General features: G+C 44.3%; 1 protein-coding gene across 1 annotated transcript in view; it reads right to left on the reverse strand.

The window, feature by feature from the left end:
• Positions 1-4822: 4822 nt before the first annotated feature.
• The window catches only part of LOC131883814 (tyrosine-protein kinase receptor-like), a 38965-nt gene continuing 25860 nt past the window's right edge, over positions 4823-17927 (reverse strand). Inside the window, exons 11-20 of the mRNA XM_059231393.1 lie at positions 16982-17362; positions 16556-16736; positions 15503-15721; positions 14952-15266; positions 12793-12876; positions 12004-12229; positions 9238-9523; positions 6896-7188; positions 6108-6333; positions 4823-6032 (exon numbers count right to left, since the gene is read on the reverse strand). Coding sequence (XP_059087376.1) covers positions 5136-6032; positions 6108-6333; positions 6896-7188; positions 9238-9523; positions 12004-12229; positions 12793-12876; positions 14952-15266; positions 15503-15721; positions 16556-16736; positions 16982-17362 — 3108 coding nt within the window. The 3' untranslated portion in view covers positions 4823-5135. The remainder of the gene's footprint in view (positions 6033-6107; positions 6334-6895; positions 7189-9237; positions 9524-12003; positions 12230-12792; positions 12877-14951; positions 15267-15502; positions 15722-16555; positions 16737-16981; positions 17363-17927) is intronic.

Consider the following 17927-nt stretch of genomic DNA (forward strand, 5'->3'; position numbering starts at 1 on the left):
GGCGAGATAAGGAGTGACGAGAGGAAGACATTGCTCAATCGAAAATGCTATCGAGTACTAGCACACACACACACTCTCCTTCTACTCTAAGTTCTGCAAATCCGTGATGAACCATGCGCTTCAATTTGGATTGATGGCACAGAATGGATCTTGTTCTTACCAGGAGTTGTATGATGACTTGGTCGATGTTNCTCACTCACTCACTCACTCACTCACTCACTCACTCACTCACTGGTTAAGTCTATGTGGACCGATCCTCTCACCGTGTTCGTAAGTGCCTCGGGAGTGCTGCTATACACTAGCAGGAACTCAGGGCCATATCTTTGTGCCTACCCTACACCAATGGCCTAGTCGCGGTGTCTGCGAGCTGCTTCGTATAGTATATCCGTTGTTCGAATAGACTCTTACACATACATACACACACATACATACAGAGGCACTCCACTCGACTTTACATCATAGTACTGCATGTTCAGCGACCTAACGCTTAATGCTGGGAAGGCCAATTGGCCCACGGTGATGATATTGGTGGTGGGTGACTGAGCCCGACGCCATGGTGGCTGTTGACGAGATGTCTTTTGACATGCGTGTACTCTGAATATGAGCCACATACCCTCATCGTCTCATCGTGGATATTAATCCATTGTTGTGCCCAGTGCCGACTCGAACCTCGACGACTAAAATAGAGCTCGGGAGAGGCCAGTCAGTCTAGCTTTCCTGATCCTGGTTTTAACCCACCTTCAACCATGACACGAATTGCCAACCATCTCTAGATGTGCTTTGTCAGGCGGGGAATCCATACCTCACGAAAGTGGCATTTATTTGAAGCCTCCCTCTGAAAGATGAATTGCCTTTATTGATCATCTGTCAAATGGCAGCCATGCATGCCCTCTTCAAGTGTGTACCGAGCGCCACAAGGTTTGAAAGAAAGACCCTGAATAAGAGGGGATATGCCTTTGAGTTGTCCTTCAACAGCTGTCGTCCTCCCTATCTTGGGCCTAACCTCGGAAGCTGTCAAGGACTGGCACCGGGGCAGCTGTAATCACCCAGAGACTAGGCCATGAAGGCCACTAAATGGCAGCAGCCGCAGCTGGCTCCTATTTTCAGGCCAAACGAGACCAAAAACAACTAGCCGAGAGAGTGAGCGAGTGAGAGAGAGAGAGAGAGAGAGAGAGAGAGAGAGAGAGAAGTGGGAATGTTTCAGACACAGAGTAGATCTCTAAGGTCAGATGTTTTAGACAACTCCATTATCCAGTTTGAATTCGAACATTCTATGCCCTCGCAATTGTATTTGGGCCTCGCTAGCCTCCACCATTATGTGTCCCAAAAAACATGACAGTATGATTTTATTTTGATGATCTTGAGATCCAATGTGCTGTGCCATACAACTGCCCATCCAACATCTAGGGTAGCTCTGTGTAGTCGTACGAGCCTCTCACAGTAATGGCTTGAAACAGCACAGCAAGAAGAGTCTCAAGGAGGAAGCGATTGACCTTGAATGTGTGGTTACGTACGTGTATATTCCCCATGCACCCAAAATTATCAGCTTTACCCCCTCGATACTGCTCAATTGATGCGTGTCAAGCCAAAAGTATGTACGTACAGGAGCATATGTGCCAGCCGAAAGCGAACGTGTTTGCCACATGAAACGCTGCTAGTTCGAAGTAGCTGGCTAGGCCGGTTTCCTTCATCACACTTGCCCTCACAATGGCGACTCTAGCTCGCTCTGTGTGCCAAATTTTGTGTTTCTTGTACTGCACTGTCTCTTTTCGAATGCCAAGATTACTGAAATGGCCGTGGCTAATTTCAGCTGTGGTGCATGTATGCAAAAGAGAAGAATCGATGAGTGTGAGCTAATGAGAAAACCCAATTCGATGCTATTCATGGGAATGCCTAGCATCAAACATAGATATTTGGATATGCAATGCATTCATTGTTCGTTTATGCTATTGGTATATCAAATGGAATGTTGTTGCGTTTCTGGGATAGTTCATAGGATTGATCCCTTGTCAAATAAGACACATTTTTTCGACAAGTGTGAGCATAATTTATAAGAATGGAGTCGGATTCCTATTGGATAACCCGGCCAAATATCTCAGCGTTCCAGATACATACGTCTTTTGTTAGCCTTTGGTGCCCCTTTGGACATTTGTTAGGCCCTCTAACTAGAGACCTCTACTTCTTACTAAAAACCGCCACTAAAAAATGCCCCTTTTCTTGTATAGAGAAATTGAATGTATATGTCATTTCATCTAAGACAAATGGTGACTTTTTGCAATAGACGAATTATTCATGTTATTTTATGCTATGCATTGCCATGAAATAGACTTGCAGTTGTTTTTAAGCATTTGAAACTGATCTTTGATCAACAACAAATGAAACAATCAGAAATATGAGATGTGGATACATACATAAACAGCCGGTTAAAAACACTTGCAGAAATGAAGAGGAACTGGATATTTGGGCTCAACAAAGATGCCAAATCTTCAACAATTATAGGACTGTAGTTTCTCATATTTGGGCCGTGATCTTGCAATTGCTCTGTTCTCAAATAACGCAACGTAGTACAACTAATGGATGAAAAACGAAAAAAATCGGCTTACGAAGTCGTCAGATTTGAGTATACAGAGTTCTAACTAAATCTCTTGTCTTTTTCCCCAATAATGCAAGAGACAAAGTCGCCTTAGGCAGTAAGACCTCCTTCACCATAAGTACATGGAGACGCATCATCGCAAATAAACATAAAAAACAATTTATTCGTTATCATGAACAAAAGACCAAATTTTTCGATATTTTTCGTATCTTTAATGGTGGCCTTTTTTACTTTACAGCTGATAACACCTGAGAAAAAGTTGCACTTTAAATTAGGTTGGGTGATATTTTTTATCACAATCCGCCAACAACAAACCCACTTACGGAACATGTATTAGCACCTAACATAGTTGTAGATCCATTCTTTACATCGAAATTTCGCTATTGTGTTTCGTCGTAATATTTCGCGCCTAACGATCCATAATTTCAATGGCAAGCTTAATCAAACGCGGAGAGTTCATCGCGAAAACAATGAAAGCCAAGTGGATGGATGAAAAACGAGTTTTGTGTGCTAAAAGTGGCCACCGATTGGGATGGTCGGACCTAGATAAGCGATTATCCGCCAAGAGACTGGTCTACATTGGCGAACACCACGCTCAACCGGAAGTTGTCGAATTGGAGTTGGCCATCGTCGATTCCATGCTCAGAAGTCTTGGTGGTCAGAATGGTTCATTGTATGTGGTGATGGAACACTTTCCAATGGACCGCCAAGACCTGCTCTCCAAGTACTTGAGTGGCTCCTTGGAGTTGAATGAATTCCACGAATCCTATCAAGCCGAAACCAAAGAAGGCCACAAATTGCTTGCCTATGAACACCTTTTGGAGTATGTAAAGGCGCATCAACCCAAGATTCGCCTTTTGGCGGGATTTCCACCAAGACCCTTTTCTCGCATTGCCATGAACGAGACCCGCGAAACAGTTGCTGAAAAAGCCATTGAGCTGGGATTCTTAACCACCGAAGAGGAGTTGATTCCCGGATCTGATCTGCACTATCAGTTTTTTGAAGGTTTGATATCGGGTCGACCTTTCGCTCAGAGCTCTCCTTCTGATGTGGATGGAAATTTTCGAAAGATTTTTCCAGCCCAAACGTTAAAGGACTCGGTTATGGCTGCCATGGTTACGAGATGCATTCGGAGTTCAACGGGTCCGGAGGACAAGTTTATTGCTATTTGTGGCAGTGGACATTGTGAGTACGGGTTTGGAGTGCCTGAACGGGTTGAATCCTCGGGGGTCATTGGCAAAGATGAAACCCTAACAGTGACCGTTCGAGACGGGGATTCATATCCCAAAGATGAAAACGATGCCACATTCTCGAAGAACTTTGAGTCATACCAAGAAGACCAACATTGTCTTCTTCCTGGGGATTTCATCTTCTTTTATGGCACTCACGCCAATGACGAGCAGATTAAAGAAGAGATTGCTTCCGCCTATGATAAGGTTGGGGAGACAGCCAATCGTCGAGGAGACCACAAAAAGGCCCGGTACATGATGAGCCTACTTGGGTACTCAAATAGCCAAATTGATGTGGCTGGTGAGGACGTTTATAACTTCCAAGGCGTCGGGAATCCTCATAAACATGCGGATCTGGCCGCGGGACACCAAGTCCTGGACATAGGCTCCGGTCTGGGAGTCGATTCATTCATTGCCGCGGATGCTGTTGGGCCTCAAGGCCAAGTGATAGGCATAGATATTTCCCAAAATGAAGTAGCCCATGCGTTAGTTCGTGCTAAAATGCGTGCCTTGGACCATGTTCACTTTGAACATGCCGATATGGAGCAGATCCCGCTGCCCAGTGGCTCCGTTGATCGAGTCATCTCCAATGGGGCCTTTTGTCTGGCCCCCAATAAAGAGAAAGCCTTCAGGGAGATTCATCGAGTGTTGAAGAGTGAAGGGGGGCGGTTTTCAGTGGCCTGCTCCACTTTGCTCCACGATCACTTAGACGATAAGGTCAAATGGCCAGTTTGTTTGCGAGTGTTCATGCCTTTGAGCCAAGTGAAGACCCTGCTCTCCGATATTGGTTTTACTGACCTTCAGGTTGACATGAGCGACTCGAAAATGAGCCTTGAAATTGATCCCCAATTCGTTGACCGTGATGGGGAATTTGACCCCCGAGGTCGGAAGCGTATTCATTTTGGGTCCGAAGAATTTCAGCATCTCCAAGACTTGGACATGAACGAGATCTGTGCTCGAGTGGTCATCAGTGGGAGAAAATGAGGCGAGCTTGTATCGATCAAGGTGAAAATCTTTTATTTCATGAAAAGCATGCTAGTTAATACAAGTTGTGTGGTGACTATTGACTTCCATGAAAAAGAACATTCTTTCCATGTCCAGTTGACGAGCAATATTTGTTAACACAGATAAGTTGTCTCACAGCAATGACGTGCTTCTTGAGGGGATATTGACAAGTTGGTCGCAGATGCGACCGTTTCTAATAACGTACCCAATGAATGTGGTGGGCTCGTTCAAGCTCGATCAATACAAGATGATTCAGTCCATTGAAGGAGATCGAGCCTTTGAGCAAAACATTTGGGAAAACTGACTCCCTACACGGATATCTCATTTTTGGGCTCCTCTTTCGAAGCTGACGGTATCGTGTAGGGATACTTGTCCCTAACATGTACCGAAGGCCCGGAGGAATAGCCCGCGTTACGGCTCATAGACAAGGGGGCAGGGTTTTGACCCCGCAGGGAGTTCACGTCCAAGGACAAGCTCTGGTGTGAACTAGGAGTTTGAGCATCTGAGGAAGTAGGATCCGTAGGTGTGGGAGGCAAGGGGCCCAAGGGACAATTTGCCAAGTCCCGATCCCCTTGAAATGAAGGATTGATCACAGATGATGAGTGTCCATTGGGTTGTGGGTGCTCAGGCGATAGTGGCGGGGACGTATCGTCGTCCAGTAGGGGCTGGGTAGACTTGGAACCGCTCATCATGCGCTGAGTATGAGGCTCTCGGACGCCCGACAAACCATACGCACGGTTAGAGATACGTCCCTTCTGTAACTCCATGTGTTGCACAGGATCGGGTTGCTTGTCCACCTGGGGCAAGGTGCTGTACCCGTCTGACCTCCGGGGAGACTTTGTGAAACTAGTTTCCAGTTCTATTGGGTTTCCATTACGCCCAACTCTCTGGACAGGTTGGGCCTCGGCCTCCATGGAAGACTCAATACTTTGCGATTGGGAGCGAAAACTCGGACGCTTCGATGAAGCAGAGCCGTTCGTGGGAACGAGATAGTCGGACGAGGTGCCGTTACCATTCAAGGTACTAGGCGAGTCAGGTACAGATGAGGTTCGTTGATTCCTCATGGGAAGACTAAAACCACTACCGCTTTCCGCACTGGTATCCACTCCTCGACCTCCCGATCCTGAGCTGGCGGAAGTGTCGCGGCTGTCCAACGATAATGGTCGGTGGAACATGGGTAGAGGAGCCATCACGACCTCGGGGTCCTGAAAAAAAGTCACATTGATGGGTGGGGAAACCCTATTTTTGGTTGAATGTGACCAATGAATTGATTCACTGACCTGCATGCAATAGCCCAAGCGTTCGAGAATGGTTTTGAAATTCGGCCTCTCCTCGGGGATTGGGTGCCAACATTGGCACATGAGACCGTACACGGGACCTGGGCAGTAATTAGGCGGTTCCAATCTCCCTCCGTTGGTTACCAGTTGCATCACCTCTTGATTACCCCGTCCTGGATATGGCATGTAGCCCAATGACATGACTTCCCATAGAAGGATGCCGAACGACCTGGAAGCATCAATCAAAATGAGCCTTTCTTTCAAATCGAAAATATGCAAAGTGGCTGATGTCAATTCGATCTTGGCCAGATGATCCCTCCACCTCAAAGTAATGTTCCATTCAGATGATCTCTGTCCTTTCTTGGTTCTTTTGGTCCACTAAACAAGAAGAATCTGTACTGCTGTCTGAATTGGAAAAGAACCAGAAGCCTACTTTTCCCTTATCAAGGTCCCTTTTCCTTCCTCACTTCCTTCAACCATCGTTCCTCCGTCCTTTCAATTCAGTGGGAGGAGAAACATGACAATGGACAGAAATGGCCATCCTTACACACGAGTCTCACTCGGAGCTGCTTCAATAGCATTGGTTGAAAATGGCTTGAGTAGCGCTTCAGACCAGACTTTGATGGGCATGGAGAAGCAGAATCGAAGAAAATGCAGAAGATCCCCGTGCTCATCATTGAACGTACTTTCGTTCCAAACAGACCCAAAGAGACCCTTCTCTCCCCATAAACGTTTCAATGAGTGCAGGACCAAATGACCGCGAGAGCTTTCGCCTGTCACGATTCACTTACCAGACATCGGTTTTGGAAGTGAATATGCCATCCAAGAAGGCCTCGGGTGGCATCCATTTCACTGGCAATAGAGTCTTTCCTCCTTTTCGGTAGTAATCTGCGCGATAGATGTCTCTGGCCATGCCGAAATCCGCGATCTTGACAATGCGTCCCGGACCCGTTCCCGTCAGAAGGCAATTCCGGGCTGCGATATCCCGATGAATGAAGTGATGATCCTCAAGGTATTCACAGCCTTTAGACACATCCATAGCGCACATCAAAAGGTCCTTCATAACCAAAGGCGAAGGGCGATCCTAGAATGGAAAGAGGGGGGAAAATATTGAGCTTTGATTACCATCTCATTGTTAAGTTTTGAGAACTCAAAGAACGATTTCTGGTCCTCAACAAGCCCGCATGGAATTGAAAAGATGCTCGGTTTCTCTACTAAAAAGAGATTAGGCTGCACAATGGTATTCATAGGTTTAAACCGAGAAATGATCTTTTGAATCTTGATTGAGAAGACAAGGCTTACAACTACCTCCAATCAAGTCCAAAGTTCTCTCAAGATTGTTTTCTTCTTGACAAAAACTTTGGCTCAAGGTCCATTTTTTTAGGGGAAAAGACAGCCCGTTTCCCATGTTCTGAAGCTAAAGAGGGAATTTCTTCATTCAGATCATGCAAGCATGAGAAATGACTTTTTTTTGCTAGCATCTCTTGCTAGTGGTCCGTTCATGGAACACAAGTCAGCCTGATTCCCTGGGGCTAAGAAAACGGAGAAAGTCTCGTTGAAAATTCTTTCGTTGCATCAACTTTGGATCCTCATGTCTCAGAAACCATAGCAGACTGTAATGCTTGTGTTGGAAACTGCCATTTAACCAACTAGGGTTGGGAGTGATCTTGGCTCAAGAAAAACGACTTTTGGTGGTGAGGATTCTGGAGAGGAGAAAAGAATGTCTGGCATGCGTTTCTCGAATAAATAAATACTTGGTTGACGTTGACATTTGAATAAGAGCACAAGTACCAGAGACTTGCATGTAAGAGATATGGGGAAACCTGAACTTTTCTGCCCGCCCTTGTCGTGGAGAAACGTCATTCTGTACTACAGACCCTAGGAACATGTTCGTCCATTCATTCATTCATTCTTTCATTCATTCTTATTCATTCCTTCGACACCGAAAAAAACAGCGTTTTTCGATCTGGAACTGATCTCAATCTTTCAATGCGTTTTGATAATGAAGAGGGACTCCTCTCGGAATTTCTTGCCTTCCTTTACGAGTACTTTCGAAGGCCTAGGTTCAACGCAATTTGTCATCTTCATCCACTAATGACCATGAACAAGGACTTTCTTTTTGTTTCCCCCAGGAATAGAGTAACTTTTGGAGAAGCTATTCTACCTTCAGCTGTCCCATTGGGCGCCACGTGGGAAAAAAAATCTAAAGAATAACACTGAAGCAGTGTGATGCTGCTGAAGCTTCAAAGTCCTCCAGGCCTCGAGGCCTACCGGGAATCAAGGTAAAAGTCCACCGGAATGGACCCATGTCACGTCTTTGTATCAGAAAGGTGACAGCAAACTGCCCGTGTGACTTTGATCCAAAGCGGAAATCCTAGTAGATGCTCATCCTCGGAGCTTCACGTGGAATCGAGAATGGCCTCTCTTCCACGTACACGGTTGGAATAAGCGGATTCTTGCCAAAGCGAAATTATAAGTCTTGAAGTGTTGAAATCAGGAAACCCATCGGAACAAGCATATCCATGCGTCATTAAAAAACAGCTTACATGATATGCTTTAAAACACACTTCTAAGCATTTAAGACGATAACCATTTACAATGGTTTTTTTACTGTGCTGTGGACACTCTAGCCGAATGGTGATTGCTCAAAACGAGTTGGAATTGGGTCGAAATTCAATCAATTGAAAGCGGAATCACTGAGAAACCTGGCAATCAGTCTTCTTTTCCATTTACGGCAAAGTGCCGGAAAGACAGAATGTACAAGAAAAATTGGAACGCAAAATTATGCACTTTTTTATATAAATGCACATGAATATGTCACCAAAACAAAAACAAACAAAAACCTTACTTTTGTTTTCCGGATTTTTAAAAAAAGTTACACAATTATAATTTCATTTTGGCAAGTTCATCCCAACCGTGCCCACTTTTAGCGTTATGTACTACTCGTACTGTACAAAAGCTCCTCTTTCATTCAACTTGTTACTATGTACGAACAACAGAGACAAAAGCGATCCCAAAAGAGACCGTGTGAAAATTAGACTCCACCAAGTGAAATCCCTCAGGAAGATCATGTACCTTATATACGGACAGTCCTGAAACTGTCAGTGATCTCAAACTGTAAAGTAAAACTTACGGGCTTGGGTCGAGATTCCCGGAGAAAGGTTTTGAGATCACCCCCGGCCAAAAGTTCCAACACGATGAATCGAGGATGTTTATCGAAACACACGCCAATGAAGTGAACGATATTAGCGTGAGTGAATTTGCTCATTATCAGGGCCTCAGTGAGGAAATCCATTTCGGCTTGGTTCGAGCTCAGCTCCGGGAGAGTCTTGATGGCCACGGCTGTTTCCGAAGGATCCGTGAGCGATTTCTTGTAGAATCCTTGATACACCTCGCCAAAGGCACCTTGGCCGAGGGCTCTGGAAAGTAGATTGTAGATTAGTTGTCAGAACTCGCCCTTCATTCCTTCATGTTTATGTCTGCTCTGGCAAATTTGGTACAATTCCACCCACGCGAGCAAATGGGGGGATTTTGGAAGGGGGGGGGGGCTCTTTGTTTTACAAGAAACAGTGGTTGCAGCCAATGGTTTGTGGGAACAATACTTGTCTAGGCGAGAGCAATGTGACAATGGCATTGAGACCAATTGCTGAGATTTCCAAGATAATGTGAAGGGCAATTTCAGGAAAGTTGACTCATGATCGGGAATTCTGAACCAATGGACAAGAGAATGTAGACGAGTGCTTCGGGATGTTCTTGTGAACGGTTTTGCTAATTAGCTTCTCAAAGCTTTAAATTAGATAAACATTAATCGCCGGATAAAAAAAAAACATTTGCACTTGTTAATTTGAGGTTTCAGCAACTATCCTTTCTTTTTCAAAGCATGAAGAAAATATTTATAGACTTTCAATTTGTTCTTCCGCAAAGCAAATATTTGTTCTTTGTGACAAGAGACCAAACATTCTCTTTACCAACGTTCTGGATTCCGGTCCAAATTTAAGTTATGTACCATGTCCAATGGTTCTCTCAAAGTACATATTTCTATCGGACAACTTGCCAATTGGACTGAGTTATCCTGGAACCCTCAATGGTCCCTGTTCATTGCAATAAATGATTGAAATGTTACACACAATGATACCATTTGAGGTGAAACACTTAAGGTCAGCCAGTCCTTGCTTAAAGCATTTCCAAGTTTTTAGGAGTTCCATCAGGATCCTCGATATTTCTGGAAACTTCTCCTAATATTTCCAGACAAGTTGGTTTAAATCTTTTTGTTATCTTTTTAAAGTCAGAGTAAGAAAATGGTTGATACCCTGCTGTAGAACCAGGATGTGAGCCCAATTTCACGTTGCCGTTATGTACTACATTCGAGACAAGCCGTTCAAACAATGTCTTCAAGAAGTAGGAAATTTCCCCAATTGTGGGAAAACGTATTATCCTATAAACTAGTGGAAGAATGAAAGAAAGTTCCCATCGATTTGGTTCTCTTTGAAGGACAAAAATAGATCTTCGGATAGGAATCACACATAAGGCATACAATGCGCCTTTCTTCCGGAATATGTAATCAAATGCCAAAGAAAGCGACCAACCAATCTCATCAAAGCCCTAAAAACAGCTTATAGCCTTTTTGTTCTGATCAATTCTTGAGAGGTCCAACGTTTTGAGGAGCAACAAGCAAATGGCAAAAAAGATAGAAGGATTTTGTCTGTTTTTTTGGTGTAGAACCCAATAACTCTCAAATTTAGGAGAAATTGCTTACGTCAAACTTTTATTCCAAAGATCCAAATCCAATATGTCTTTATTAGCATTTGTGAATGCTCTAAATATGAGACTGAAAAATCGCATCAAATCAAAATAAAATCTTTTTGTCTGGCTCTTATCTTTATCCCCTAGTCACAGATTGTCAGATTATCTTCAAATAAAGGGTCGTATGACGACTGAAACGTTTAGTAACATGAAAAATGTATAATGTTGTCAAAAAGAAACACTCTTTTCGTTCTTTATCATCCAAACAGAAGTCATAATCCACCTTTTGACTTTAATCATTTTTAAGATGAATCGTTCGCCACTCTCCTCATCTCGCGTCACACTTAAAACTTTACAGTACTTCTCAAATTCAACAAGCATGTGGAAAAGCCAATTTCCAATTCACAGAACATGCTTTTTGAAGTTAGAAAAGGCAAGTTTCTCTCATGTGGAAGAGTTGAGTAGGTGTTTACAGTGCACGCCTGGGAAATCTTTATAAACTAATGTGTTTAAAGTGGCCATTCTGGTCCCTTTTCCTCGTCATTGGAACATTAAAGTGGCTCTCTTTGTTGCTCTAAAGTTTGTTTGAAAGCCTATTTTGGACGGCATTAGTCGGCTCGACATTGGCATTTAGAGCCTATAGCATCTAAACCGTTAAAAACATGTACAGTGATGGTGATACACTGACTATTTCAAGCACATGGTTGAAGCGTCTTGGCCAAGAATGAAGATTTTTTTTATCCCCTTGTTTGTCGACCAACTCGTTATTTGAAAATAATCCCATCATTTCCTAATGGATTTACGAACTCAGTCATCCGACGTGCTTTCGAACCCAAAGGAACTGCAAGTAAAATCTACTAAACGTATCCTGCAGGAAAACTGGTCCAATATATTTCTCTTCGAGTCCAATGAACTCACCTTGAATGGGACTGGTGTCGGAATAACCATTACTAGATGTTATTAATGGTTCTCAGTTACGCTATCTAAGTGAAGGAGCAATCGTTGCAGAAGGTCAAACCTCGATAAGACTGCCCACAATAGATTGGGTCCATGTGGAACATTCAACAGGAACGATCCACAACTCCAACTCTCCTTGTTCCACTTCAAACTAAGTCCAGTACGTAATAGATATTGAATCAAGCCAGCAGCCACTCACTTGACAATTCTCAGATTTTCTCGAGGGATTTCCAAAAGATCTTGAAGGGTGAAGGTTCCACCCCCGAACTCGTAATTCGGGTTGTATTCCGTCAAAAGCATGTCCCCGTTCCCATTCATCCCGGTCATGGCTCGAATCCGGTGAAGTTGACTATCGGGTCCGCCTCCATTGCTGGCCAGCATCTTTCGTCTCAGATCCTTGCTGTGTTGTCGTTGGTATTGCATATCTGAATTTGGAGAATGACCCTAATTATGTTCCATGTTCCAAACCTTCAAAGTTTGCGTCATATGGGTGCCTGCAATTCTCATTTTGCACCCTTGAAAGGTCGTGTAAGGTCGCTTTATCAAGGAGGCTTAGGACCAATCCAGCCCCAAATAGGGACAATGCATGGCCTTCAAACTGATAGCAAAGAGCCTCTAGTTTGGAAAGAGAGAGCCTCGTCGTGATTGGGCGCTTTTAGACCCTGGCTTAAAGAATGGGGCGTTGTTTAAAGGTCAGAGATGCATTTCTAGCCCCGGAATCGTCAGTTTTGAGCAGAAATCAATACCAGAATTGAGAGAAAGCTTCCGAAAATAATGGCATCTTTTCGGAGAGTCGAGCTCTGGGGTGGGCGGGTTAGTTGTGGACGGATCGTGTTTTGACCGCGAATGAGGTCAATTAGACAAGGCCGTGAAATCGGACAAATCCCGCCTTTTGACCTTTCAGTTCTCACGTCAAAGTGTACTCTGAGGCTTTTTTTGGGTAAGACTCCTAATCTGCTTCTGTACACCTGGATGGATCAATACTCACACAAGACTCGGCAACAAAAGGCCACCATGATGAAGGCCAAACAGCATCCAATAGCATACGCGATCACAGCGTACATGGGAATCTCTGGAAGCATAGAAGTGAAGTACGATGAGATCGGTGAGTGAAGTCTCCCCTGAATAAAAAATTGGAGATCATGTTGATGAAAATGGATTATGAGAAAGTGTACCCCATCCAACCAAGAATGAATGCATCATGGCCACTCTTGTTGTGCATTGAGATGATTCCTCTTTACAACACACCATCCCCCTTACTACATAGAAACAGGCCATGTAGGGTCGTAATGCAGCATAATGAAGTAATTGAATCAAGCTCTTTATTATTTGTTGGACCCTCCTCCTTCTCCTCCTCCTCCTCCCGAAGAACAAGTTGCTTTGCTTGGCGAGTCATGACACTTCCCTGTCTCATTAGGGATTCAGAAGAATGGCTTTAATCTTGTTGTGCCTCTTAGTGTTGGCTTCCAACATTTTTGAGTAGGTTTTGGCTGAGGCGCTCATTAACCGCAACCAATATCTTCTCTCCTTCTAAATAGGGAAAACACGGCGATTTTCCTCCAACAGCGAAGGCCCCGTAGACACAAACAGCCTTATGTGATACTCGGTTTATTAGGATTTATTGCAAATAGAGCTATTCTCCTTCCAGATTATAACGAAGAAGGATTGGTGAGAGAGAATGTTTTTGAGAGAAAGACAGAGGGCGGCGGTTTTTTTTAGAATGAGTGCTCACAAAATTGGAATAAGAATAGCGTTGGTCCGCCAGACTTATGTTTGTTGGTTGCTTGATTAGCTGGATTAGATTTGAGGAAAAACCATTTTGCAGACACGGAATACCAATGCAAAACGTTCCCTTCCACTTTCTGGACTAATTACTGTACATGTCCAAAAGAAAATGATTCCCAACATTCTCCGTCATAACTTAGAGGATGTTCACTTTTTGGGGGTCGATTCATAAAGGCTGCATTGTCGCAGAATTGTCATCGGCGTGTCTGATAAAGAGGGTGCACGGTCAAGACGGGTAGTTTGTGGCAGAAACTCCTCGTCAAAAACGAGGAGGACCTTTGATCAGGTTTAGTAGCACCAACACCAACACTAACCAGCCACCAGTTAGTTGTGGATCACACGCGGATCAAGCTTTTCCTTCGTTGAGTGAAGGCAAGGTCAAGCTTTGAGTGCTGAGTGCCTTAAGTGGGACGTGGGATTTGATCACTCAAGCCCAAACAAGTTGCCTCTGGTTCTGGTGTGACGTGTGTTGTTTGTCTCAAAGAGCCCTCCAAATGACCAGTTTAACACGTTTGTTGTGAGTCTAGCCACTCACTTAGGAAGGGTTGGGAAGGATCTCTGATTGCTGGAAGTGTTGAGTCTGCAGTGGAACAATCGTCCAAGACTCCTGAGTGAGCCGCAAACATAAAGCGACTCAATTGGAACGAAATTGCTTTTCTCGAGCTCAATGAATTGGAAATTTTGCGGCAATTGCTCCTCACCACGTGGGCATGCCCAGGATCGGTGCCCCCTCTAAGAGCTTTCCGGATGATAAATCGAGAATATTTCCAGGTCATAGATCACGGACCATGTTTTTGTGACTAACTCGCTTTCGTTTCAAGTGCATAGAATGGAAACCAAAAACTCGAAGGTTTCTCGAGTTTGTGAGGATTTCTCGAATGCCTTCGCATCTCCGTTGAAAACGTGTCTCCATGTTTTTGCGACATGTTATGCTGCTCGGTTCTAAATCTACACATTAACCGCTTGCAAACACTACCCTCGAGAGATCGAGATATGCGACTACATATTTAAGGAGGTCTCAATAACCCCGTTTGTGCTTGCCAGAAGCTGAAAGCTCTAACTACGTAGAGCTAAAGAAAAGTATCGGGATTGCGGAGGAATGAACAACTGATTGTTTCGCTCCCTGGAGTTGACACAAAGTGGCCAGTGACCATTTCCTCGAGTTTCCCTATTCAAGCCTGCTCGTCTTTACTTGCAAGTGTCGCTATCGCCAAGCAAGGTGAGCAATATCGATGTTGCTCCAGAACCTCACTTGATACACTCATATCATCCTTTTTGTTGATGGATTCTGAAGCGAAAGGGATCCCGAATCGCTTCAAGTGATCCATTATCTTTGGAAATATGATATGAAACGGGCCCTACCGTCTGAGCAAAGGCCGCTATGGGTGAGGATGATTCCATTGGGACACACACAGCCTCGGATATCCTCCTCAGGATCGAATGTCATGCACACGGCCCCAAATGAACTGCAATTGGTATGGCAATAGCGGTCAGGCAAGGCCTCGATGATTTGAACTTGGCCAGCTCCGCGATGCTTCCAGGTGCTTGGAATGTCCCCTCGGGCAGGTGCATTGCGGAAAGCTGACGATGGGCTCAAGATCTTCACCACAGCCTCAGAGTTGAAGTAGGACCAGCCACCTTCGCCGTTCTGAGTGTCGTTGTCGCCTCCTTTTCCACCTGGTAGGAACAACCGACAGGGAAAAGGTTTCGTTAGTTTGCCTCATTTTTAGATACATTTCCAACCTCAAGTGCCTTGTTCAAAATAGACGCAAGTACGTGCTATTTAAAATTAGACTTTGGATGTTAGAGTGTACGTACCGCTTGAGATGGGCTTACGCCTAAGTTTTAATACGAATAGTTGCCATGGCTTGCATTGGAAAAGAAAGTGGGATCAATGGGATGATTGTGCTTACCCACGAATCCTCCGCCTCCGCCTCCGCCTTTGCACCCAGCTCCACCCCCACCGAACCCGCCATATTGGTGCGATTTGGGGCTGCAACGCAATCCGCCCATCCAACTATTGTCCGACGAGAATCCGGCTGGATTCACTCTGAGTCCTTTTTCAAAGGCTTCGAAAACCTCTTCGAACTTAATTGGAACACTTAAGGTTCGGTTCCAACCTCCACCGGAACCTAATTTGAAGGAGAGTAAAGAGCACTTTAAAGTCGAAAGCCAGCCACGAGATTTCTGGCGAAATGTTCAATGATCCTTGATGAAATGCTCGAGAACGTCTGGTGGGTGAGATCCCAAGGGTGCTTGCGCCTCTGCGTCCAAAGATCGCTTATGAGGCAAGCAAATTTATGGCCTGATAAATGAGCGATATCGAAATGTATGTGGAACGGAAAGCTCTCATTTCATATACATCCTTGAGTTCCAACATCAATCTACCAGCGATCCATCCAGTATCGAGACTGACGGTGGGCCGCTCTTCGTCATTGATTACAATGGCAAATAGCAAGGCCATGATGAATGAGAGCCTTTCGAAGGCTCGGATGTCTGGATGATGGTTTGGTGTACAAACTACTCGTATTTGCATTTAAAGGCCTTTGCCTTTGAAGAAAGGTACTAACATCCACTGACTGATACATTATCTTTAGCCGCACACATGGACCGTCAAATGCGCAACGACAATAATTTATTGACTCAGAAATAGTCCGTTGAGCTCTCGTCCCTGGTTTGACTTATAGTGTGTTTTAACAATTTGGTCCAATTTTTAAGCGATACATTCGAATGATGTTACTTTTTCAATCAATAGCAAAGGGTAAGTAAAGCGCGAACTTTTAAGAACGATGCCCACCTATGGCGTATGGCAGAAATACCCTGTAACACCTCCAATTGGGGCCAACATCTTTTCGATCATTATTGGAACGGTTTTTTTTCTTCATCCATCGATAAACAATCGTTTTTTCCTCGATTGTATTACTACATTCCCAGAAGAATCGTTACCTACGTATGTAGATACGTACCTGCATCCATATCACGCTTTGAGACGAGTGCCATCAAATCTTGAAGCTTGGCCTTGAGGTGGACATAGCCTTTGGCATCGGGGTTGACACTGGGCGAACCATATTGCTCAGATTGGTGGTCAGAGGCGCCACCACCTCCAGCCGCAATGAACAAAGGCTCAACGGTATGATTGTTACGAATCTGGAACAAAAAACGATGAATTGTAAAACAATTGGAAATTGGGTCCAGTATTGGTGGGCGTTGAGACTTGTCGAGGTCTGGGGTCAAATTCGCTGAACTGGCGCTTTTGGTAATATTTGTTTTGAAACGTGATCGAAATGAAAACCTTTGCCATGTTCTTAAAAAAAATCTACTTTGGTTTGCATATCTCTCCGATATTATTCATGATCATTTGTCATGTTCCATCAGTTCCTACAAATACCCACCCTAAAGATAATGGTGGCCCCGCCCCCTCCGCCTCCCCCTTCATAGGTGACCTTCTTCTTGCTCTCGGTTCGGACCATCTCGATGTTGTCATTGGCGTTCAAATGGGTCGCATTCAACGGTTCGTTCTTGATAACTTGTCCATGATGGGTTTGGTCGGAGATTTCTGACTCGGGCGTTTCCACATAACCTGAGTTGAGGTGCTTGTTATCCGTGGAGGACATGATTCGAGCGATGGTTCGAACATCAGCGCTCTTCTTTGGACTTCTCGGATGACTATGTGAGTTATCCATGTGTCTGTCATCGTTCATGAGATAGCGTTTCTTCCGATCCGAGCCCAAGGTTCCCAAGGTTCCATCACAACGACCTTCAGCAATAATGATCTGAGGAACAAAACAAGGAAAAAGGGTAAATCGATGGTAACACATATCAACGTGAGGGGGCTTGATCAAGAAAAACAATTCTGACTGGGCTTATTAGTGAACAAGGGTGGCTATGGGGTGGTGGGAAGGGGCCTGAGAGAAGTCTGATGTCTAGGACCCGACAGAATGGGAATTCAACAAGCAATTGTTAATTTAAACACACTCCACTAGAATATGGACGGACCCTTCTTTACCGTACCGTGATAGAAAGGGCAGCTTCGAAAAAAAAAATATTTTAAGTGGCAAATAGTGATTTTCAAATTTTAGGCTTCTTTCTCGTTTAAATTTTTGACCGTGTTAAAGGAAATAAAAACATATTGGAGAAGCGCCTTCTGACGATTTTTCAACTCCTGCTCCTTTTTACAGATGCTGAAATGAACTCATAAAGGATCTAGATGTTTTCACATCTGACTCTTTCTATCGCACTTTTTTTTTTTTAAGGATTTAATTCACCATGGTTCATTCATCGTTCTTTTCATTCGAATCCAAGATTTTCAAGTGATCAATTTCGACCTGATTCTTCATA

This window comes from Tigriopus californicus, chromosome 7 (genome assembly GCF_007210705.1).
Source record: "Tigriopus californicus strain San Diego chromosome 7, Tcal_SD_v2.1, whole genome shotgun sequence".
NCBI classification, from domain to species: Eukaryota; Metazoa; Arthropoda; class Copepoda; order Harpacticoida; family Harpacticidae; genus Tigriopus; species Tigriopus californicus.